This window comes from Anomaloglossus baeobatrachus, chromosome 4, assembly GCF_048569485.1.
Source record: "Anomaloglossus baeobatrachus isolate aAnoBae1 chromosome 4, aAnoBae1.hap1, whole genome shotgun sequence".
Classification (NCBI taxonomy): Eukaryota; Metazoa; Chordata; class Amphibia; order Anura; family Aromobatidae; genus Anomaloglossus; species Anomaloglossus baeobatrachus.
Window position 1 is genome coordinate 54,812,718 of NC_134356.1, and position 26,125 is coordinate 54,838,842.

The window sequence follows — 26,125 nt, forward strand, 5'->3', positions numbered from 1 at the left end:
GTGTCGCGGGCGGAGAGGGGTTTTTGGGGAACGCCGCTCGCCTGGGGAAGCTCTGGCGCTCGGGTCCGGTACTTCTGCTCCTCGGTGGCTCGAGCACGGGGCCGGACCCGGGGGCTCGAGCAGCGCCTCCTCGCCCATGAGTGAAAGGGGAAGGTTTGGTGGTGGGATGTCGGTTGTGACGCCACCCACGGGGTTGTGGTGATGATGGGCACCACCGCTGCTGGTAATGGGGGTTCCCGGGAGCAATGGCGGGGAGCAGCTGAGGTGTTGGCTCCTCCGTGGGTAGGGGCTGTTGGTCCCGGGGCCCCGGTTGGGGGTTAGTGGTTGGGTTGGTGAGTAGGGGGGTAGGTGCAGGTGCCGATGCGGGGAGGCAGCGCGGATGCGGGGCAGCGGTGCAGCGCTGTGCCGGATGGCACTGGTGTACTCACTCAGGTAGTCAATGACAGAGTCTCTGGTAAACCAAACGGCTGGATGGACGGGGCCCGCAGTCGACTTTCGTACGGGTTGATGGCGGCTGTCTTTCCCTGCACCTGTGTGTAAGTGTTTGACCCCTATGGATTCCCACGGGTGATCCGCTCCCCAGCTTGTACGTGTCGGGAGATCCCGTTTTGCCCGCAGGCGTTGGCCCTTGGATCTCTGGCCATTGACGGTGGCTCTTATCCGGACGGGTTGGGCTGTTACCTTCTGACGGGACTTGGGTGGGAATGAACCCCTGAGGTCCAGGCCACAATCAGAGAATTTGACCGTTACGGCGGCTTCCGAGCCTAGTTGGGGTCTGAGTACCCTGCCTTGGTGCTTAGCTTCAATCCGCTCCCCGGTTCGGTACCGGCGGGCCAACGCCCGACCCCGGTCCTACGGTTCCGCAGACCTCCACCAACTCCTGTAGATGGCCACCACCGTCTGCCGACATTGCTGTTGGTGCCTGGGCTCCGACTTAGACACACACAGTCTCCACTCTCACTCCTCAACTGCTACTTTCACTTCTACTCCAACTAAAACTGACTTTTTCCCGCCTCTAGGCCTCTGAACTCCTCGGTGGGTGGGGCCAACCGCCTGGCTCCGCCCCACCTGGTGTGGACATCAGACCCTGGAGGGAGGCAACAAGGATTTTTGTTTGACGGGTGTTCCTGACCAGGGGAGGGGGTGTATGTGTGTGTGTGTGATGTTATTCTGTGACCCCTGGGGTCCAGGGCATCACAGTAGCGCCCCACGGGGCAGGTGTTTTAACCTACTCATCACCGGAACGGGGGTGCAGATCCTCTGCGTCATCATGGCGTGGCTTGGCCCGGTTCCGTTGCTCCAAGGCATACAGGAAGGGAAAGATGGCGGTGGATGGAAGGCAGGAGTGCAGGATGAAGGTAGTAGTTGTAGGTGAAGGATGGGGGTGACGGTTGGGAAAGTCTATATGGATGATCGTGACGCCATCTGTGGTACGCGGCCAGGGATGGGGGCCGCCGCTGCAGAGTCTCTCACGTGGCAGATGTCGGGTGCAGCCGGGATGGTATTGCTCCCCACAGGCTGAGCAAGCCCGGGAGGATGGCAGGGGCACGGCAGTCCCCAGGAGCGCCGGAACGCAGGGCGATGGCAATCAGAGTCAAAGTCAATAGGTGCTGGTTCCAGGTCTTTACTTACTTGTTCAACGCCGCACCCCGGGTACTGGTCTCTGCCGTGATGAACCTTCAGTCGATCCTGGGTAGGTCAGAGGTTAGGTCCGGTATGGCAGTCTCTGTGGGTCTCTCCTTCTCTAAGATGCGCTGTGCCGATTCCCGTGGCATAAAGCACCTTCAGGACCCCCTTGGTTGTTTAAGTGTCCTAGCCCTGTCGCAGGTGAAGTGGATCTTCGCCTTGGGACGAGCCGCTGAACTCAGTCCCGGATCCAGTGTATCACTGTGCCTCGAGCTATTTGGTTGGTGGACGAGAGACCTGAAATCTTTCCATCCTGCAGATGTTGGCCGCCAACGTGAAGTATAACTCGCCCTAGGACTCTGCACCCTGTAGTAGCGCCGGCCTTGTGGAAGCAGCCGTCTTCCCCTCCCCAGCGACCGCTGTAGAATTCTTCCGTCCCACAAGATCTACCGGTACTGGACTCCTTCTCCTCCCAGTGTCTCAAGCCTGCCCCCGGTCTGGCTGATTCTAACCGCAGGAGCTCTGAAGCACTCCCTGCGGACAGCCATGTTTTTCTGTGTTCCCAGATGTTCTGAAGTAATTCTGTCTTTGCTCCTGTATTTTACCAGTTCTCCCCCTCCCTCTGGATGAGTCACCAAGCTAGGGATTTTCCAGTTGTCATGGTGATCACCCCTGCTCTAATTAGTGAGTAGCCACCTGCTGTATGTGTTATGCAAGGAAATTGCTGACTCATTCTTTGACTGTGTGGTTTAAGTGAGACATACCAGACATTAACCTTTCCAGACCCGGGATGGATACTGCACCTTAAATAAGTTGCAGTACCCTGTGGCGACCAAAAGCCTCAGGGGCGCCACACAGCACTCACCATTTCTGTCCAAGTGTCCTTTATTGTAGCTCCATAATTTCACCGAATGACAGGGTGGAGGCGAAGGGGAGCGGGGAATGTCCGGGCAACGGCCATATCGTGCATGTCAAGCTGCGCTTCAACAGGTCCTAATTTAGTCCTAATTGAGGACCTGTTAAAAGTGCGGCTTGACATGTGCGAAACAGCCATCGTCTGGACAAAGGGTACTACAACAGGCTCCATTCACGCCAATGGAACCATACTGCAGTCCGTGCCAGAAATGGTACTGTGGAGAGGAAAAACATTATGATCCCTTCATTCTAAGGATCAATGGAGATTCCAGAGGTCAACCTTCCCAAGCGATCATATTCCAGCAATAATCTGTTATCTCGCAGCTTGGAAGATGGATCCTCAAAGCGCTTGGTCTGATTGAGCAGTTGTTGAACAGCACAGACAGATGACGTTGGTGCAGCAGTGAGATCCAAATGGAACAATGGAAGCTGGGATGGCAGAAAGGCAACAGGAGTCAACAGAAATCACAGGTTCTGATGAAGCATAGTTAAGACAATGGCATCACGCATCATAGAGATTAATGCAGAGCTACAGCAGAACCGCAGCGTTGACTCAACAAATTAGCAGAGCTAAGTTTGTGGCAGAGTCCAATATAGAAGAGCTGATCAGTTATAAAGTACAGCTAAGTTTGTCACAGAGTCCAGTTTAGCAGAAATGGCCAGCTGTAAAGCAGTGTTGGGTTCATCACTGGGTCCAAGAGCCGAAGCAGTAGATGCCAAGTAACTGAATATTTATATGGCACCACCCCACCTGATTCTGCGTATAAGGCATGTTTCACATGGTGTTTGGCTCTAAACTCGCCAAGTGCCATGGGGGCATCAGACGTTGTTCAGACACTCCACATTATGCCTTCTCTGGTGCTTCTGAGTTGCACAGACAGGCTTGGGCGTTGACCAGCTATGTACTCATTAGTGATCAGGCTAGCAGGAGTTAATTTCTGCTAGCCTGCTGGTAACGTTTTGGATCACATGTTGTCGGAGACCTATCAGAGTTACTTCCTGCCTTTTTAAGATGGACTAATCTGTCTTCCTATGCCGCTACTCCGGTCTGCGTGCTGTTGTGTTCTTGTTGCTGGTGATTTACTGTGTGCTACTTGGTGTGCTGTGGAAATAATAATAAGAATAATAATACTTACTCCCTTATATAGCGCTATTAATTCCACAGCGCTTTATATACATGAGAAACACTGTCCCCATTGGGGCTCACAATCTAAAATCTCTGTCAGAATGTCTTTGAAGTGTGGGAGGAAACCAGAGAACCCAGAGGAAACCCAGACAAACATGGGGAGAACATACAAACTCCTTGAAGATGTTGTTGGTAGGATTTGAACCCAGGACCCAGGCGCTGCAAGACTGCAGTGCTAACCACTGAGCCACCGTGCTGCCCAAATCATCTCATTGTCTGATTATTTCCTCCCTGCTCTAATTACCTTCTGATTCCGTGTTGTCTTATATCTCCGTGTGTGCTAGCTGTGTGATCGAATTTTGGTTTCCCCATTTGTCCATATCTCTGGGTTCAACCACTCCTGTTCCGGTCCTTCTTTAAATCAGGGTTGACCAGAAGTAGGGCAAGGGAGGTGGCCCAGACATTGTCACCATTAGACGTATCTCTGGGAATAGGGACAGCTAGGGCCCCCTATCCTGAGAGCCAGTCTAGGAACCCCGATCCCCTGTTATCTCCTCACACCCACTGACAGCATGATATCAGAGGTGTGCCTGGGTTGCCATGTATGGACAGAAAGAGATATCACCAGGAGGAGGTCACAGCACTTGGTTGGAGGTACCTTTTTTAAACCATCAGGGGTGAGTTGGCAAGAGGGTGAAAAATGGTGGGGTGACATGGTGTCACGGTTGGACACTGACTTCCAAAGAAAAGGTGATGTAACTTAACATAATCCATCATTTCTACTATCAAAACAAGGCTTTTGATACAAAGTTCATGGTTTGTTGCAACATGTGTGATATATTCTTGCACAGGTTTTTACGTACTTATTTGCATATATTTGTACACACGTGTTTATTAGATAACTTGGTATTTGTATCGGTGAGATATTCTCTGGAAGCTTCGCCAAGTCATATATTACACACTCACAGCTCCCATTCCTGTGCCCCTTGGTACACACAGAGGTGATGTTTTCGTGTGATAAAGAGTTCACTTTCAGGGCTGTGTTAGGACAAAGTTTACTCACTTGTTCCCAGTAACCGAATGCAAACAAATAGGAGAAAAATCGCCAAGTCCACATTAACCGTTTGGTTCCCATTCACTGCGCAAAGTTTATTTTTCCCTTATGGAGAATGCATGCGGATTCTTTCTTGTGTATATAGACATCAATGCCGCACTTTCTTTGGCTTCACTTCAGCTTCTTCATCAGGAAAAAGTTTGAGGTGTTCTTTTTCCCTGATGAAGAAGTAAGGCCGCTAAGAAACAACCACTAATCGTCCTTCTTTCCTGTTGGTCCTGTGTCGCCCCCGCATCAGCAGCCGGGCTGCTCGGATCCGGATCCGCAGTGGTTCGAGAGGGCTCCAGACCCGGGGGTCATACGGCTCCTCAAACCAAGGGGGGTTATGAACAGGGTATGGTGTGGAACATTCGTGACACCACCTGTGGTAAGATGTAGTACCACCGCTGTGTTTTTGAGTACCCGGTGGCGATGGTATGGGCAGCCAGGTGTTTAACCCCTCCACGGGTAGGGGGATGCCCCGGGACTCGGTGAAGGTGACGGGGGGAGGGGTGCCGTGGGGACGGTAAGGGTCACTTGCGTACTCACTCAGTCCAATAACGCTGACACCGACAACTGTAGTAAACCAAATTTCTGGACACCGCTGCCCCTGATAGGGAGCGTGCCTGGGTCCCTTGTCCATTGGTGTTGCCTGTTGGCCTGTGACCTTTTCCCGTATGGCCTGTGACCTTTTCTTCCCAGTATGGCTAACTGGGTGAGCTTGCTCTCAGGGTTCACGCTTGGGATTTTCTGGACCATGTAGTGGAAAGTCCTATCCCTCTAGTTGCGCTAGTACCCCGATTTTGGAGCGGGTGGAGAACGGATCTTGAAGGTTCCGTCATCGTCGGGTAAATTGTCAGGACGCCTAAAGCTACTCCCTGACCTAGGGACCACGTAGTCCGTCGTGCCCTGGCCCCTGCCCGGAGATGGCACAAGGCCGCCGGCTGTCCTCCTCGACAGTCCGTGCCCCTTGTCATGATCCCCTGCGACCGGGGTCCAGCTCCTACCAGGCCCAGACCAACGTCTGCCACCCAGTAGTTCACGGAGCCCTGCTCCTGACCTCTCCTCTTGAGAGTCACTCCTCAACTGAACTGTCTCCTAACACTTCTGACCCCCCTTACCAACCCCCCAAGTGGGCGATACATTTTATTTTTTTTACTTTTTTATTACATTTTTGTATATTTTTTATGTAACTATTTTATTACCGAAGACCTACACCTAACCATAAATCCTATTCCTTTTCCTAACTCTAACAGTAGGCCTAATCTTAACTATTTAGGGTTTAAAAAACTTTTTTTGTGACAAGAGACTTTTTTATTTTGACAGATCTCCCAGCAGGCCCATGTCTCTTATTTCACAAAATTAGAAGTGGGAAAAGAGGCTGGAAGCTATGGGAGAGCACAGTGCATCCTTTGTCATCTCAGTTGTTGCCTATGCAGAGTGCAGCAGTCAGAATGAGTTTGTTATCTTATTGGCAGTCAATGACAAACTCATCTCAACTGCTTTGCTTTTTATGGGAACCAGTGGCAGCAACCCATAGATGTCACAGTAGCTCCTAGCTCGTCAGTTCACAAGCTGATGGACCCATACTCACTGTGCCACGCCATGAAACTATTGCACCCTCATAGTATTTGGCCCCTGCGATCACAGTCCCAATTGCCAATCTCCCCAATCTTTTACTGGTTCCAGGTAAAAGTATAAAGCTACTCTCAGGTAAAGGGACATCAACATATTTTCACCCTGGGCATCAAATTTTGTAAAGGGCCAGGGTCAGGCCAGGCAGTGGTACAACAACTTAAAGGGAACCTGTCATGTCGTTTTTTCATATTAAGCCAGCGCCAATGTGTTTTACATGTTGCAATGTGCATCACTAACATGGTTTAAAAAAAAAAAAATACATGTATTTATCTTATAAATAAAGTCTTTATATGCTTAGGTGAATGCAGTAAATACCTTAGGTTTCAGTCACAGGGGCGGCACTTTTGCTGGAATCAGTCACTGTCACTCAAATTTTGGCATGTCTATTTTTTTAACTTCGTCACGCCACCCACATTGTAATTGATTACACCACAGGTCCTTCACCAGCACTTCTCTGCTGAGCTCAGCCCATTACGGTCACATGATTGTGACATCAGCACAGGTCCAGCACAACCACTTCTCTTCTGCTGATTACCACAGGTACTTCAACATCACTTCTCTGCTGAGCTCCGCCCATTATGGTCACATGATCATGACATCACCACAGGTCCAGCACAACCACTTCTCTTCTGCTGATTACCACAGGTCCTTCAACATCACTTCTCTGCTGAGTTCAGCCCATTACGGTCACATGATCGTGACATCAGCACAGGTCCAGCATAACCACTTCTCTTTTGCTGATTACCACAGGTTCTTCAACATCACTTCTCTGCTCAGCTCCGCCCATTATAGTCACATGATCATGACATCACCACAGGTCCAGCACAACCACTTTTCTTCTGCTGATTACCACAGGTCCTTCAACATCACTTCTCTGCTGAGTTCCGCCCATTATGGTCACATGATCGTGACATCACCACAGGTCCAGCACAACCACTTCTCTTCTGCTGATTACTACAGGTCCTTCAACATCACTTCTCTGCTGAGCTCCGCCCATTATGGTCACATGATCGTGACATCAACACAGGTCCTTCACCACCACTTCTCTTCTGCTGAGTTCCAGAGCTCAGAATTGGAGAAATGGTGGTGAAGGACCTGTGCTGATGTCACGATTATGTGACCATAATGGGTGGAGCTCAGCAGAGAAGTGATGGTAAAGGACCTGTCATGTAATCAATTACAATGCTGGGGGTGTGACAGTTCAAAAAAGAATCATGTCAGAAATTGAGTGACGGCGACTGATCCCAGCAAAAGTGCCGCCCCTATGACAGATAACTAAGGGATTTAATGATTCAGTCCACATACACTATGTAAAGAGTCACCCAGTTAATGTAACAGTCATTTTTTTGATATTACATTATGTATTTTTCTTTTAGGGGTCTTTGTGCTTGTTTTCTATGACATTTGTATTCTTTACACATAATTCTATAAATGCTAAAAATTATTTTCTTGTATTTCAGAGTTTATGTAATGAGGTCTGACGTCTTCCCTTCCCTTCACCGTTTTATCTTGACTTTTCTCCGCAGGTATTACTTTACAGTGAACAAAAGTCAAAGTTCGGTAACGATAAGAGTGTCGCCCTGTGAATCGCCCATCCTGTGGACAGTATCTGTCCTCTCCACTCAGGGTAAGATATGACATCTAATGATGATTTCCTACAAGGAGAACATTGCGATTGAGTGTATACTAAGCAAGATCCAGTGTATGAAAGGGCATCTGCCACTGCATTTTCTATCCTTACATTATGTATGTCCACTAATAGCCACAGACAGAATTGGGCCCCTGCGCAAAAAGAATATATGGGCCACTTGCAGCCCAAGTGCTTTTATAAATGCAAAATTGCACCTGCTTTGAAAATAGAAATGGGCCCCTCGACCTCTTGGGCCCCTGTACAGCCGCACACGTTCCGCCTATGGTATGTCCGCCCCTGTGTATGTCATGGGCCATGACAAAATCATATTCTAAGCATAATTCTGCATATGACTGAATGGATGAGGTTAAGGGTGTTGTTTAACATTACAAAAAAAAGTTATTCCTTTTTTTGGCATGAGCATCTCTCCTGTCTAATGGCAGTGTCGGGTAATTCAACTCATCCACTTGAAAGAGGCTGAGCTAACTATAGACAAGGTTGTTCTTCCTTTAAAAAAAGATATCCCCTCTGGCACTAGCTAAATAACTGGACACCACATTACTTCTTCACTATTTAAATAATTAAAGAGGTTATCCTCTACTTTTATATCGATGGCCTATTCTTAGAATAGGTCATCCATGTCTGATCGGCCAGGTTCCAACACCCGGTAACCCACCATCAGTTGTTCTCGGTCCCGGCGGCGACAGCAGGCAGCCAGAAATGCTCATTTCTGGAGCTGCTCTGTCTTATGATAGTGGTTGTGGCCGGGTACCACACATCTGCCTCCTATTGATTAGAATGGGAGGCGGATGTGCCAAAACTGAGCATTTCCGGTTGCCACTGCCGGGATCGGGAGCAGCTGATTGGCGGGGGGGTGGGGTGTCGGATGATCAGACATTGACAGTCTATCCTTAGGATAGGTAATCAATGTAAAAGTAGTGGAAAATAGACATAAACTTATTCATTACATAGTTAGACAGGTTGAAAAAAGAACTAGGTCCATCTAGTTCAACCTTCCTCCAACTACTAGGGAGATGTAGTGTCGTAGCCCCTCCAAAATCACAAGTTGTTTCCTATTCCTATAATAAGGGATCACTGGGAGTCCAACCAGCGATCCAAAGAATGAAGCTGTGACATAGAAAGTAGGGAACTGTGCACCCCCATTTCCAGCACTCCCATTGACAATGAGTGGAGCAGAGGCTGAGTATGTGTAGCTCCTCTCCCTTCAAGAACTGCAGAACCTCATTCATCATGCACTCATGATGGCTAAGGGATCCATCAGTCGCACCTCCCGAGATCAGTAAGTTATCCCTTATCCAGTGGGTAAGGGACAACTTACAGTTTTGGGAAAACACCTAACCACTACACGTACCTGAATCACCAGAGAGGCAGGCATTATACACTACCTTAGACTACTAAGCCACTAATCACCCAAAGAACAAAAGGATCGGCCAAAAAAATTGAACAGGCTATATCCTTCTGGGCCTTATACACCTTAGATTGTTGGTTGATTCCACTAATGCTGACAGGTTCAGCTGATTTTAGTCTAATGGGGGGTCTTAGCTATGTCTATCCCAACATCTCTTCTGATTAGAAGGCCCAGCGATAACATTGCTCTGTGTCTACTAAACTGAATGGGTACCTGTCCTACGGTGTTCTGGACCATACTCGTGATGTGCTGCAGCAGCATAGGACTCTGTTCACATTGTAGAGTCCAACAGGCAACCGGATCTCTCCTGGTTGCTCAGCCTCAGACGGGCATTGGCTGAGTCTTTTCCACTGCTTTCCAGTACTGCAGGAGTTAATTGCTGTGGAGTGATGTGCGGCTCCTTGAGACTTAGATTGCTAATTTCTAGTCAGTTGTCCCCTCCCTATTTAAGGTTTGGGAGTCTGTTTGCTGCCGAGAATAGCTTCAGCTTATGCTCCTGCGATTCCGGTCTTTCTAGCGATCCTAGTTTGCTGTTTGAGTGGTGTGGAAGTTTCCCCTTTGTGTGCTTCTTTCTTTCCTTTTACTTTATTCCCCTGTACATGTATAGTCTCTCCTTTGTGTTTGTGTGCAATGTGTAGGAGTTTTGTTTTTCCCCTGTCAGTGTCACTTTGTGGAGTATCTTTCAGTGTGTCCAGCCTGCCCCAAGGGCATGGGCAAGGGGGAGTAAGAAGAGGGCTCGGACAGAAGTCAGGGTCATGCTGGGGGCTCAGACCTCCCTACTATCAAGCGTACCTCTGAGATAAGGGACAGTGCAGGGACCCCAGTCTGAGGGCTAGTACAGGTGTCCCCATTTAGTCATTTCTTACCCTGTGATAGCACCAGAGTGGTCAGCAGGTAGGAGGAGGATTGATTGCAGGGCTATGGTTCAGTAGACACAGAGTATTGATATGTCCGCTGAACCTGGGGCCTACAGATCTTGTGGCTCAACTCTCGAAATACAGTAATATAAATATTTCCATACTTCTATTCTTTTTTTTTTATAGATTATCCTGAGCATCGCATTCCTCATAAGAAGTATCATCACATGGGCCCTCAAAGAATATTTTCCTTCAAGGGAAACGGGGAAGAATCATTTTCATCCATAGTGAGATCAGATGGCTATTACTTTCTCGACTTCATGTCACTTGAGTCTGACACCAGCTTTCAGGTCTTTGTCTGGAGCGGAGGAGAAGACTCTGTCCCATGGCCTACACTCCCTGAGGATCCTCGGGTAGATGTTGTTTCAATGGAAGAAAATAAAGTACATTTGGCTTGGGAACCAAGCTTGGGATCCGCTGGGGTGGAGTATGAGTACTGCTTGTTTGTTAATCGGAATCATAACTACAAGACATTGTGTGCTACTGAGCTAAATGCAAAAAATTATGCCGAATATCAAGACTATTTAGATACCAAAGCTAAGAAATCACTGAAAATAATTACAGACAAGTCCAAAAGCAAAGTATATTCCTACCCAATGTCCTATAATAAGGATCCAGGGATGGTGGGGGAAGACAACTTTTTGTCTTCCAAAACCTCGACAGGAGGTCAAAGAATGTGCGTTGGGACTTCTCGAAATGCCACTATTTATGGACTAAAGCCTAAAAGCCTTTACTACTTTGATGTGTTTGCTGTGAATCCTAAGGATGGTACTAGTGTGGCATACACTGGTACGTTTGCAGAGACCAAACGCAAACAAAAGTCCCAGGTACCAAAACTTCCCGATGAAGAAATGGTGAACATTTTTCTAAAACGTAAAGGAGTTAAAATAGTGCGCATCGATCCATCTCCACGTGGACTAAAATGGCTTTTTGTCCATTCTTGCCTCCATAAAGCTCATATTCAAATCATGGTCAATGGTCGAATTGAAGTTTCTAGGAGTCTTCAAGGAGCTCACAATTTCAAACTTCTGGGTGATTCAAAGGATAACATTATCATCAGCTTAAAATCTAGTAGAGGAGGTCCAGGCTTGGTGAAGCTCTTCACTACAACTGCACATGGCCATTTACCATTTTCCAACTTACCTCCGGATATCAACATGTCTGTATCTAAGAAATCGTGTTCCTCTGCCACGGTGACGTGGACCGGAAGTGGTCCTGGAGTCAAGTACTGTATCTACGTCAGACACCTAGAGCATCATTTGGATCTAAAGCTGATACACAAACATCAGAACAGTTGCCTAAACACCAATACTAGGTCAAGAGCAGAGAAGGTGGTTTGCCGACATTCTGGAAGTCCAACAACTTCAGAAGAGCATGTAACAGATCTGAAACCTGGAAAAGCCTATCTCGTAGACTTGTACTTTATTGGTCTCCATAATAACACAATAAAGTTTCCAAGTCAGGTTGTAAAGACTCAGGAGTGGTGTACTTGAGTTAATTAGAAGGACTTCTGACCTTAAGAACATTGCTGGCTACATTCCTACTCCTTAACGTTTTATAAGATGTTACAGGCAATCACTTTATTCTGATGTAACAAAGGTTGTCATCAACTATATTTACATCTTTTAATTGCTAAAATACAAAATATGTATTTTCTATCATATTTAAGGTGACCTGGCAGCAGTATTTACCGCTAGGAGGAATTAGGAGCTCCTTATCAGCCTTCTAACTATATCTTTAATGATCCCCGTGTTAGTCCTAAAATTTATATCTAAGTGTGTGCAGGGAGAAAGCAAAAGGGAACTTCTTCTCCTCCCTGCACATGCTGGAAGGTCAGTCATGCCGCTGTCATTGTAATCATAGCATACTGCAGCAGTGATCGACAATGGTCCCGGACTAATCTAGAGTGGATGATTTAAAGGGAACCTGTCAGCTATATGATCTGAGAGCACTGTGACTGAAGTATACTCCTTCTATGTCTCTTGAATTCCAAATTAATAAGATATGTTTTATGAGCCCTCGGGCTATCAATACAGCACACACGCTTTGTGGTGGACTGAAAGTTTCTGCTTTATTACATCATGTGACTAGTTTATATAGTACCTTAAACAAAGAAGTAACTCCTTCGAACTATGCACCAATAAGAGCAGTTGGGTCATCAACGGAAATGTGAAACTTCCCTGCCCATCAGTGTTAGCTGAACCCTATGACATCATTCAGTTATAAGACAAGATTGTTTCTTTGTGTCTTTGCTGACATGTTTACACCTATGAACTCTTATCTGTGCATCCAGGATTTATAAATGGATACTACATACACATAGTATGTGACACAATCACTGTATGCTACACACACATATGTATATGTGATGCCCTGGCCTATCAGGTCGTCACAGGGTATTGTGCAATCTGCCCTTCTGTGCAATATCCACCTCCTCCTTGGTTACGGGTCCACAACTTATGGTGTTTCCAATATCAGCCAATCAAAATCCTAGGTACACTCTGCACCACACCCACCAGACACACCAGTGGACGGCCTGAGTGGAATAGGGTCGCTCAATTGGGGGGTTGGTAAGGGGAGGTCAGGAGTGTCAGGAGTAGGCCAGTGGAGTGTAGGAATTGAAGGAGAGAGGAGGTCAGGAGCCGGGCTCCTTGGAAGAAACTAGGTGGCAGACGGTTGTCTGGGCCTAGTAGGAGCTGGACCCCCGGTCTCAGGGGATTGTGAAAAGGGGCACGGAACTGTCCAGGAGGACAGCCGGCGGCCTTGTACCATCACCGGGCTGTGACCAGGGCATGACAGGTTACATGGACCCTAGGTCAGGGAGTAGCTTCAGGTAACCTGACAATTTACCCGACGAGGAAGGAGCCTTCAAACTCCGCTCTTCACCTGCTCCAAAATTGGGGTACTAGCGCAACGAGGGGGATAGGACTTTCCACAAAAATTGGCCATAAAATCCCAAGCATGAACCCTGAGAGCAAGCTCCTACAGTTAGCCACACTGGGGAGCGGGACCCGATTAGTTTTACACTACAGGGGCCAACTAGCAAGAGAACTTAGTGCCAAGTGAAAGGTCACAGATCATCAGGCAACACCAGAGAGAACGGGACCCAAACTAGCTCCCCACAGCAGCAGCGGTGTCCAGAACTTTGGTTTACCAAGTTGTCGGTGTCAGCTTTATGGACTGAATGAGTACGCAAGTGACCCTTTCACCCCCAACGGCACTCCCCAACTCCAGCACCAAGTCCCGGGGCATCCCCCCTACCCGTAGAGGGGTTAAAACACCTAGCTGCCCACTCCATCGCCCCCGGGTACTCCCAGCTGCAGCGGTGGTACTCCATCTTACCACACACCATGGTTGGCGTCATGAACTTTAAATATACAATCCCCTGTAAATACCCCCTTTATTTGAGTGGCCGTACGACCCCCGGGTCTGGACACCCCTCGAGCCACCGCAGATCCGGATCCGAGCAGCCCGGCTGCTGATGTGGGGGCGGCACATATACACACATCAACACACAGATGTATAAACAAACACACACATATGTATACACACACATATCACTCATGCATGTCTACACCTAGCACTTTCATACAGACATATGCATACAAAGAGCATATACATACAGACGCATATACCTAACAGAAACCCATACATTCTGATGCCCTCACTAATACATACCACCAGTAGCCCATACATTCTGAAATCCTCACTAATATATACCACCAGGAGACCATATAGTCTGATGTCCTCACTAATATATACCACCAGGAGACCATATAGTCTGATGTCCTCACTAATATATACCACCAGGGGCCTATACATTCTGATATCCTCACCAATATTTACCACCAGGAGATCATATAGTCTGATGAACTCACTAATATATACCACCAGGAGACCATATATTCAGTTATCCTCACTAATACATGCCCCCAGGGACCCATACATTTTGATGTCTTCACTAATGTATACCACCAGGAACCCATTTAGTCTGATGTCCCCACTAATATATACCACCAGGAGCCCATACATTCTGATGTCCTCACTAATATATAATACCAGGAACCCATATAGTCTGATGTCCTCACTAATATATACCACCAGAAACCCATATAGTCTGATGTCCTCACTAATATATAACACCAGGAACCCATATAGTCTGATGTCCTCACTAATATATACCACCAGGAACCCATATAGTCTGATGTCCTCACTAATATATACCACCAGGAACCCATATAGTCTGATGTCCTCACTAATATATACCACCAGAAACCCATATAGTCTGATGTCCTCACTAATATATAACACCAGGAACCCATATAGTCTGATGGCCTCACTAATATATACCACCAGGAACCCATATAGTCTGATGTCCTCACTAATATATACCACCAGGAACCCATATAGTCTGATGTCCTCACTAATATATAACACCGGGAACCCATATAGTCTGATGGCCTCACTAATATATACCACCAGGAACCCATATAGTCTGATGTCCTCACTAATATATACCACCAGGAACCCATATAGTCTGATGTCCTCACTAATATATATTACCAGGGGCCCATATAGTCTGATGTCCTCACTAATATATAACACCGGGAACCCATATAGTCTGATGGCCTCACTAATATATACCACCAGGAACCCATATAGTCTGATGTCCTCACTAATATATATTACCAGGGGCCCATATAGTCTGATGTCCTCACTAATATATACCACCAGGAACCCATATAGTCTGATGGCCTCACTAATATATACCACCAGGAACCCATATAGTCTGATGTCCTCACTAATATATATTACCAGGGGCCCATATAGTCTGATGTCCTCACTAATATATACCACCAGGAACCCATATAGTCTGATGTCCTCACTAATATATACCACCAGGGGCCCATATAGTCTGATGTCCTCACTAATATATACCACCAGGATTCATACATTCTAGACTTGACCACACACAGAAACACACACATAGATAGATGTAAAAACAGACAGAGACACACAATAGAGGATTTACCACCAGTCCATCTCCTCTTCAGCTCTTCCAACTCCAGTAGTCGAGGACCTGAGGACCTGCGGTAACATCACAGTCACATAACCAATCATATGATTGTGATTTCTCCAAAGATCCTAAAGCAGTTCCGATATCAGAAGCTACACTGATAGTGCTCTTATCAGTGTAGCTCCTGCTGTAGACCCTGGATACCCCCAGGGGTGTGGGAGCCCTGGTTTGCCCCGCATGTCTCCTAGTAAACTAGTCTGTGAACCCCGCGCCCATCACTGACTGGCAGCCTTCTATCAATGTCCAGTGTACACAGAGAGCTGCCAATCAGTGTTATATAGGGCTCAGCATTTAGAGAGCTGGTAGATCTACAGCAGAGAAAATTGTGACTTTTATCACAATGATAGCATGCAGACCAGCAAGTGACATATCCCTGGAATCAGGGTCTCTGTCCCTACATCAAGCTGCTCTCAGATTACATAGCAAAAACCTGATAACAAATTCCCTTTAAACATACATGTAACAGATAGGTATAACGGAGGGATCCTTAAGAACAATATTAGGAGGCTAATAAAGTGTGCCTAATACCTCCTGGGGCAAATCCTGCTGTCAGATTTCCTTTCACATCAACTTTTTGATGGATTTTGCTGAGGAGGGTACTCTACTAGGACCCTTATGTGTTAGTGGAGGGCAAGAAGTGTTTTTCTCACTGGAGGACATGTACGGCATATTGATTTTAATGCACAGCATGCAATGCCTCATCTCCCCTGAGGTGGCGCTGCAGAAGAATGTAATCCTGCCGACCATGAATGATCCCACCGGCATGACCACTTGTGATCAGCTGTTATTTAGTATACCTAACAAACATGCAAACAATCAATCCTTTTTGCTCTACTGCTTCACTTTCCCAGGTGGTAGGTTCCTGTAAATAATGTATTATACTTGTATGTTATTATTTTAATAAGATACTGGATATAAATGTACAGTGTTCTTTGTATTCTCTTATTATACCTTGTATTTTATTTATGTTGCTTTTATTTGCTCAGTACATATAGAAAATATTAGTCATTTACATAATACAGAACATCCAAGGAGATACCACGTATGGACCAAGCAGCATAAATTCTACTTTTCAGGTATTTTTGGCTATTGACTATAGTGAACCAAGCAGGAGACCTGGTGGACCTGGTGGAGTCAAGAGAAGATGTAGGAGGAACCCATCAAAGATGCTATTTTATACAGTAGTATTGATCATAAGCCCGTTGGAGTGAAAGTAAAATTGTGGCCTCTTTGGGCTCTATATGGAGCAAGAAGGTAAAACCAATGCCAACCAGGAGCTGACATAGATTAGGGTGCAGTCAACCAACAGTTGGATAACTTTTGACCACACTTGTATAATGACATTATGCAGCAGGTGACCAGCCCTCTACAATAGCTGGGAGAGAAGCCTGGGGGGCAATTGCCCCCCTGCCTCCCGGCCCAGCCCGCCCCTGCTTGGTTTAAGCTGCTTTCACACATCCATTTTTTGCCGTGTGGCACAATTTGGCAAAAAAAAACTGATGCAACGGATCCGGCATAAAACGGATCCGTTGCATAAGTTTTTTCCATGCGTTCCTTCCGTTATTTGACGGATCCGTTGTGCTACTGAGCATGCGCAGTTCAAAAAACCGGATCCGTCGTTGGATTCCATCATATGCCGGATGATGACGGTTCCAGCGCCCAAAGGCTTTTATTGAAACTTACGCCGCATGGCGCCGGATCTGGCGCCAAAGGGTTTTTTGCCGGAGAGAAAAAACGCTGCAAGCAGTGTTCCATCCGGCCGCCGGATTAGCTATTTACGCCGGATCCAGCAAAAGCTGGATGCAACGCAAGGCCATGCGGCACAATCCAACGCTAATATAAGTCTATGGGGGAAAGAACTGATCCGGCGGCAATAAACGCAGGAACCGTTCTTTCCATTTTTTACTGGATTGTGCCGCATGGCAAAAAACAGATGTGTGAAAGCAGCCATAGATAATTCCCACCTACTTTCATGAAAGTACGTAAAAAAAATGTTCCAAAAGTTTTTGCTAGATGCACAAAATATTGTGATTTTGTATTTAAGCCAAAAGGCTTTTTGATGAATTTGTCCCAAAGTGTTATGACACTGTAATTGTCTCTGTAGGGACAGGGGAGCCTAAACTAGGGGACCCCTAGCTGAGCCTGATTCCAAAGATACATCTGAAGGTGACAGTGTTTGGGCCGCCTTCCTTGCCCTAGCTCCTGAATAACCCTGGTCTAGTGACCCCCCTCAGTCCACCCAGGAGTGGGCCGGGACAGGAGTGGTTAATCCCACACATAGAAACAGATGGAGGGGAAGGACCAAAACTCAAACTCACAGCAATCACTCACAGAGGTATAGACAATACGTGATCAGGAGGAAACTAAAGGAAGGGAGGAAATAATCATACAACTAGAGTATGTCCACAACACACAAAACAGCACACAGACGTTCACCAGCAACTGGATATCAAAGCACAAGGACCAGGATCAGATAAAACTATTATCGGCATGGGAGAACAGGCTCCACCATCTTAAAAAGGGAGGAGGCGGCTGTGATAGGTCTCCAGAAACATGTGACTCAAGCAGCAATCCACAGGCTAGCAGAAGTTAACTGTTGCAAGCCCGATTGCTAACAAGAGCACTAACAAGAGCCCAAACCTGTCTGTGCAACTGAAAAGCAGTATCATGTGGAGTGTGTGACCTGCTGTGTGAACAGCGTCAGAAGTAGTACTGACACTTGGCAAGTTTCGAGCCAAACATCATGTGACAGGTGACAGTGTCAGCTCAGTTATTCTGATCAGAAGAGTCCACAAATGCAGGGCTCCAACTCGGGGCTGTTCAGATGACTGTTTTTTTTTTTTTACTGATCGAATCTGCAGGGCCTGATGAAGCATAATTAAAGGCGAAACAGCTGTAACCTAGTTTGTGTGTCTCTTCCATGTATTCTCATGTTATCATGGAACAAGAAAGGGTAACAAATGTGGCAGTGGTGAGTGCTACTTTTTCTTCCTTCCACCTTTTCTCAATTTTTGAAGATCAAATGTGTTACTTAAACTTGAGCACCATAGCGTCTGGTGTTGTTCTCTGACCATGGGTGAATGCTCTAGTTGTATGCGGCAGTGCCAGTTTTTCAATCTCTTGCAGTGGACTTAAAGGGGTTGTCCACTACTTTTAAATTGATGGCTAGCCATAAGGGTACTTTACACACAACGATATCGCTAACGATATATCGTCGGGGTCACGCTGTTTGTGACGCACATCCGGCGTCGTTAGCGATATTGTTATGTGTGACTAAAAGAAGCGACGATCAACGATCGCAAAAACGTCAAATATCGTTGATCGTTGACACGTCGCTCCTTTTCATAATATCGTTGGTGGTGCATGCCGTTGGTTGTTCGTCGTTCCTGCGGCAGCATACATCGCTGTGTGTGACACCGCAGGAACGAAGAACATCTCCTTACCTGCGTCCACCGGCAATGAGGGTGGAACGAGGATGTTATGTCCCGCTCATCTCCGCCGCTCCGCTTCTATTGGGTGGCCGCTTAGTGACGACGAACGTACCGCCCCCTTAAAGGAGAGATTGTTCGGTGTCTCCAGTTACGTCGCTAGGCAGGTATGTGCGTGTGATGCTGCCGTAGCGATATTGTTCGCTACGGCAGCGATCACCCCCATGACGAAACAGTGACGGGTGCTATCGCTAGTGATGTCTCAGCGTGTAAGGTCATCAATGTCAGATCAGCCGGGGTCCAACAATCGATCAGCTGTTTTACCAGTGCAATGCTCAGTTCCGGAGCTGCTCTGCCAACTAATAGCGACCGCGGCTAGGTACTGCATATCCGCTAGCGCCTTCTATTGATTTGACAAGGAGGTAGATGTGCAGTACCCACTATGAGAAGACGATAGCTTTCTATATCCAATATGCATTCTATCTTACCTGTGAGAGAAAACCAGTTTTGGAAATAAAACGATTGTGTGCTACTCTGTCAGGAGATATTTTTGCTTCATGTGTCTGTATGTTGCCACCCAGTGGTTGTGATGTGAATTGCAGACTGTGAAGAAATTTCCTAGCATGTGGAGATAATGCATTTATTTTGTATAATGAGATATTGGAGTTGTTTTTGGTACATGATCTGAGGGCAGCATGATGCAGGGGCAGAGATGCTGATTCCAGCGATGTGCCACTTACTGAGCTGTTTGCTGTCATTTTGATAAAATTACTGTTTTCTCTGCTGCAGATCTATCAGTTCTCTGAATGCTGAGCTCTTTACTAACCCTGCCCACACCACTGATTGGCAGATTTCTGTGTACACTGTGCATAGGCAGAAAGCTGCCAATCAGAAATGGGGGTGGGGTTACCCAGAGCAGGAAGACTATATGGTGTGAGACAAATAGTCCTCTAATGATAATCTCCTGCTGATAAAACAGTGATTTTATTGAAACATAGCCCAGTAAGTGACGCATCACTGGAATCAGGGTGTCTACTCCTACATTATGCTGTTCTCAGATTAAATAGCAAAAACCTGCTGACAGATTCCCTTTAACAAGAAAGTTAGCGAGTAAAAGGAAGACATCTGCATTATAAACCAAAAATTATATTGTACTTGAATATATTTCTGGCATTAATTGCTTGGAGGAGTTTCTGTTCATCTCATATTTTAGCACTGTGTTCTTAATGTTGGACACAACACACCCTGAATATTAAAAGAGACTCCATGTATTAATTACAATTTACATTATTAGTGTGGGAAGGGATTAGCAGTTGTGAATGCAGCCAGCTCTGTGTGAAGAACTCAACATGGTGACTCTCTGCTGCTCTCTAGTGGTCAAAACGGAACTACACCACTGCTCTAAATCAATTTTGCTGATAAAATGTGATCTGTATGATTTTCGGGGTGCTGAATCCATAAATCACATCTGTTTTCTCCAGTTTTTCCACAAAATGCTGTTAACTAAGTAACTCTTACAGTAATACTGTAACATTATATATCCTTTTAACCCCTTCACAACCAAGGTCATGTCCCATCCTTTGATGCGTGGGGAGAAAAAAGTTTAAAAAAATATCAAAAACCTCCCACAAACATTCAAATCAACTCTTTAGCCCCATTGAAAATAAAACAATAAAAAAATACATACTTAGTACAACTAGTTCTACAAAATCATGCCCTCATATGGCTATGTTGCCAGAAAAATAAAAAAGTTATGGCTTTTGAAAGAATGGGAGTAAAAAAACTAAACAGAAAAACGGAAAATTGTGAAGGGGTTAAGTGTATTATTTAGATATGCTGAATATGCAAAAATAAATGCTGATTCTGCAATCAGTGTAACTAATAGGAAGACTGCTTAATAAGCAGTTAATTAAGGCTGATGACTAAATTAAATGGCTATATAAAAAAACCTACACAATCATTCGGTCATTCAAGAGGCTTACAAGTTGCAGCAAATTTAACACTGTTAAGGGGAACCTGTCACCAGGTTTTTCCTTTATAAGCTGCAGCCACCACCAGTGGGCTCTTATATACAGCATTCCAGAATACTGTACATAAGAGCCCAGGCCGCTGTGTAGAACGTAAAAAAAACACTCATTGTCATTGGTCTTGGTCCAGCGCCTCCTCCATTTTGTGTGATTGACGCGTCCTGCATCATACACACAGAGGCCTCCATTGTGCTCCTGCACATGTGCACTTATCTCTGCCCGGCGGAGAGCAGATCAAAGTATTGCAGTGCGCATTCGCGGGCGGTCTTTGACCTTTCCTTGTGCCTGCGCATTACAGTATTTTTATCTTTATGTTTGAAGCCTGAAATGTGGGAAAAGGTTGAAAAACTCAAAGGAGCCGAATACTTTCGCAAGGCACTGTAACTAACTAACTCTGACTACATGTGTGGTCGTAACCATGGATACCCAAGGTCCTGCAATGCCCTTCACATGAGGTAAGTGAAATAGTGAATCAGGAGAGCTATTCTACATTGCTAATATTATATTATAATTATTATTATTATTATTATTACACCTACTACATATTAGGATAGGATCATGGAGATGGGAGTAACCCTTTGAAGATACATTTATACATTTTGTCTTCAATATAGCACCCTGCAGGCAGCCATTTTAACATGCAGATAAATGCCTATGTGAAGAAGAAGCTGGGGAGACTGAAATAGAAGGACTACTATAACTGTGGGGGAAGTATAGCCACTCTATGTCCTATGAAGACTCTGAGAGGCACAATATTCTCTCCTAGGTGCACTCTAAGGGCCTGTGCGTACTGGAAAACGGAATTTTCTTAAGAAAATTCTGCAGGGTCTGAAAGATTACGGCACCCGCGGTAAAAAAAACGCGGCAAACCGCACCCGAAAACCGCATGCGGTATTGTTTGCGGTATTGCCGCGGTTTTGCCGCGTGCGGGTTATTACATGTGTTTTAATGCATTCAATGCAATAAAGCACATTGAAGAAAAAAAAAGAAAAAAAAAAAAAAGTAATTTCCTTCTGAGATAGATAGATAGATAGATAAATAGACAGATAGCTGCATTTCTCCCGAGCGGTAATATGTTGTTCACATTACCGGCCGTGGGAAATGACCTGTGGTTACCTCTGCTGTCTCGTTCGAGGCTGCATTCAGTAGTGTGTCAGTCGTGGCTGGATGCAAGCATCGCAGGACGTGGATTATGCCGGAGCTGTGTGTTTGGGAGGGGTTAATAAAGGGGTGAAACAGGGGTTTTTTTGTGTTTTATTTAAAATAAAGGATTTTTCGGTGTGTGTGTTTTTTTCACTTTACTTACGGGTTGATCATGTAAGCTGTCACATAGACGCTGACATGATCAAGCCTGGACTTAGTGGCGGCGATCCGCTGCCATTAACTCCTTATATTACCATGATTGCCACCACATCACGGCAACAGGAAGAGCCGGGGACACTCCGGTACTGCCGCATAATGGATGCGACAGTCCCGGGGCAGCTGCGGATGATATTCTCGGCTGCGGGAGTGGGGGGCATTAACCCTGGCTTTCGCCCTCCCCAGCCTGAGAATACCGGGCCGCTGCTGTGTGTTTACCTCGGCTGGAAGGTAAAAATACGGCAGAGCCCACGTGTTTTTTTTTTTCTATATGTCCGTTTGATTTGTATGTGTATTCTATATGTCTGTGTGTGAGTGTGATATGTGTGTATTCTATGTCTGTGATGTGTGTGCATTCTATATGTCTGTGTCTGTGATCTGTGTGTGTTTACTCTCTGCTCCGCTTCCTCTTCCTGTCATAATGACATCACTTCCCTGCAAACCGCAGGCATCAATGAACATTATGTCCCGAAACCGCGAAATACCGCAGGGAATAACGCAGGAAAACGCAATGAACCACACAGAATTTGCTGCCTGCGTTATTCCCTGCGGGATTTCACGATTACATTGCAGTCAATGGAGTGAAATCCCGCAGCGACGTGCGGAAAAGAAGTGACATGCAATTGTTTTTGCTGCGGGAATCCCGCAGCAAAACATGCAGCAGTCAAAATCCGCATAGTGCGCACAGCATTTTTTTTTCCCCATAGGTTTTGCTGGTGATTCACTGCAGAGATGTTATGAACATAACATGCAGCGAAACATGCAGCAAAACCGCAGGAAATCCGCGGCAAAAATCGGCAAGTGCGTACAGGGCCTAATACTGTTCCCCTTATTTATCTAAACTGTCTTTGATGTCCATAGCAACCAATCAGAGCTCAGATTTCATGTCATAAACAGCTCTGGTCAAATGAAAGCTGTGCTGTGATTGGTTGCTATGGACAACAAAGAATATTTTAGATTCAGCTTTGGTTCATTTGGCTCTGGAGGGTGCAAGAATTTTTAGTTATGGAGCAAGTTCATCACTATTCCCAAGATCTCAATTTAACACAAACCAGAGCAAAGTTAAATCCTAGTTTATCACTTACTCCCATCCACCACATGCGTGCATCAGCCTCCGCTCCATAAACAGGATGTCTGATCAGTGGATATCTCTGTCTCTGGGGACACAAGTCTCATGTGGGAATAGGTCTACATCATAAGGGCAAAATTCTGCAGAAAACAATCCTGAAATCATTGTCATACCAGAGGAGTTATCAATGGTGGGAACATTTACAAAAATGATAACGTTTGTGCACATGCATCACATTTGCAGACGTGAAACATGGGTAGTCGTACATTTTTTGCCCTAAAACGTTCCAGGACATTGCAGGTTCCTTCATCTCTGCTTCACAGTCTATGGCCCTATTCATTTCATGCACCTTTCCCTCACTATCGTGCCTCATCCGACCTAACAAAACATGAACCACTTCTTTTTGGATATAATTGGCCACATACAACAATAATAACAAGTATATATAACGCTATATTTTACCGAATAGTTGAGGGAGGTTCTTGGAGCTACTGGATCTAGCACATGTAACCAAAAATATTTTAAGACACCATTATTTTTGTCACCACAGATGACTAGGGGACACAGGGAGACCTATGCTGGCCCTTGGATTGGGACCCCTGCGCTCACCCTCACGCCGGAGGTACCCTTAGAGGTAGGGAGGTCCAAGCCCCCGACCTGGCTCTGTTTCCTGCCAGGCCCTGACCTAATACCTCCACACACCCAACTGCTGGGTGGGCAGGTTACAAAGTAATAATCCTCCCACAAGACAAAGAAAAGGGGGTAAAACTGAAACTCACGTGTAGCGCCCCTGAACACCTCAGGGTACTACAAGGTTCTCCCCACAAGGATGCAGGGCCTACCCCCTTAGGTACCCAGAACCCCAGTGCCGGTAACACCAAGAACCCAGGTAATCCCAGTTTTCCCCAACAAATCCCCCATACAATGGTACCCAGCTAGGGTGGGACCAATGGATGGCCGCCTAGAGGTGGAGCCAATCCAGTCCACTAGTTGACCAGGTGGGAGAAACAGACTGTGGAGAGTAGTCAGAAAGTGTCAGACAGTGAAGGTGGAAGGTGACTGAGCAACACCCTGACTCGGGTTGAAGGTGACCTGGTACCCAGGAGAGGTGGTTGCTGGTGGAGTACGGTGGAGTGCTCCTGGAACTACACACCGACGGGGTACAGGACCCTAGGACAGGAAGGAGCTTCAAGCCGACCTGTTAACACCTGCACAGCAAAGGGGACCTTCTAGGACCTTGCTGACCCTAAAGAATCCGAAGACTCAGTAGCAAAGGGAGAGCCTGGGACAGGACCAGAGACTCCAACCCCATAGGGTTCATGCTACTGTCAGATGGACAGAGGTGGACAAACCACAGACCGGGGACCCCCAGTGTTCCATACCACGGGGGCCCACTTACCAGAGACAGGTGCAGGGTAAGAAGGTACCAGAGAACCAGACTGGCACTGGGATGAAGGGGACCTGGAGGCGAAACCAGCTGGCTTTGGGCAACCAGTTAACACCCGAAAAGTGAGTGAACCAGTTGCACTGAATACCTGTCTGGACTACTTCTTCCGACATCCACCGCACCATACACCCACTGGGGCAATACTCTACTTGTGGAGGGACTACCATGCTAGCTGCTCATACAATCAGCCCCAGTTAGGAGATTTTGCAGCAGCGGCTCTCTACATATAGCCGCAACACCGCAAGTGGTGTCACGAATAGACTTTATTCACCAATCCCCCTGTAAATATCCCCATCACAAAAAGGGCCCAGGGCACAAAACCGGGTAATGGCCACCACCGTGACATCCCCAGGATGTACACTACCCGGAACCGAGTACCCCATATCTCTGGGTGCTACACACGCACACGGCAAATATCCACACAGGGGAAACAAAAAAGACTCCGGAGGGGATAAACCAAAGGGGAAGGAGAAAGTCATACCAAGGAACTTTCGTACAGCGCAGATAACAAGTCTCTGGTCACCAAAAGGAGGATCACCACGCAAGCCGGGATATCGCAACAGCTATGCAGATGCTATCTTCGGAAGTCTCCTACTACACTCCCCAGCCTTAAATAGTAGGAGACCAGCTGTGGAAGGTAATCAGAAATCTGGCTCTCATAAGAGTAGTAGACTGCTCCAAAAAGAATTAACTCCTGCATGGCTGAGAGCAGTAAAACAACTCAGACATCACCCAGTCAAGCTGAGCACTTAAGCAGAGGTGTATCTAGGCTTTCCAGCACCCAGGGCAAGAATTCAGTTTGGCGCCCCCCCCCCCCCACCAAAGAATTTGGGTGGTCGTCATGTGACTAGTCACTCATATGTGATTTGCACACTTAGTCATGTGGTAACAAGCTTCTCTTGACAATTCTCTCAATGTTCAATGAGAAACGTATGAAGAAAAGCTAATTGTCACATGCAAGTATGAAAATCACATATGAGTGGAGTGGCCATGTGGTGACCAGCGAGCAAAGCTGAACTGTGACAGTGGGTATATTACACACTGTTAGAACTGAGGATACCACACTACTTAATTTTGTGATTAAAGGGATTGTCCAGATTAGAGATGAAAGTCTGCAGTGAATCTATTCGTGACTTCAAGCTTCTGAATTCTGCTCTGCACACTTTAGGATTCTCCGGTGCCAGTGACGAGAATGGACGATCATGTGAGCACAAGTATGAGATTTGTATACTTCTGGCCACCTTCTGGTTTGATGTGTCCGGCCTCAGTCAATTCATTTTCATTGAGCATGTCTGTTCAGCACGTGACCACATCTATGTAAATCGCATACTTGCAGCTTCATAA

The 26,125-nt window shown here is 46.4% G+C and overlaps 1 protein-coding gene across 1 annotated transcript in view; it reads left to right on the plus strand.

Moving 5' to 3' along the window:
- LOC142303172 (protein NDNF-like) overlaps positions 1–16,396 on the plus strand; it is a 51,046-nt gene extending 34,650 nt beyond the window's left edge. The window contains exons 3-4 of the mRNA XM_075344343.1: positions 7,925–8,025; positions 10,501–16,396. Coding sequence (XP_075200458.1) covers positions 7,925–8,025; positions 10,501–11,867 — 1,468 coding nt within the window. The 3' untranslated portion in view covers positions 11,868–16,396. The remainder of the gene's footprint in view (positions 1–7,924; positions 8,026–10,500) is intronic.
- Positions 16,397–26,125: the final 9,729 nt, after the last annotated feature.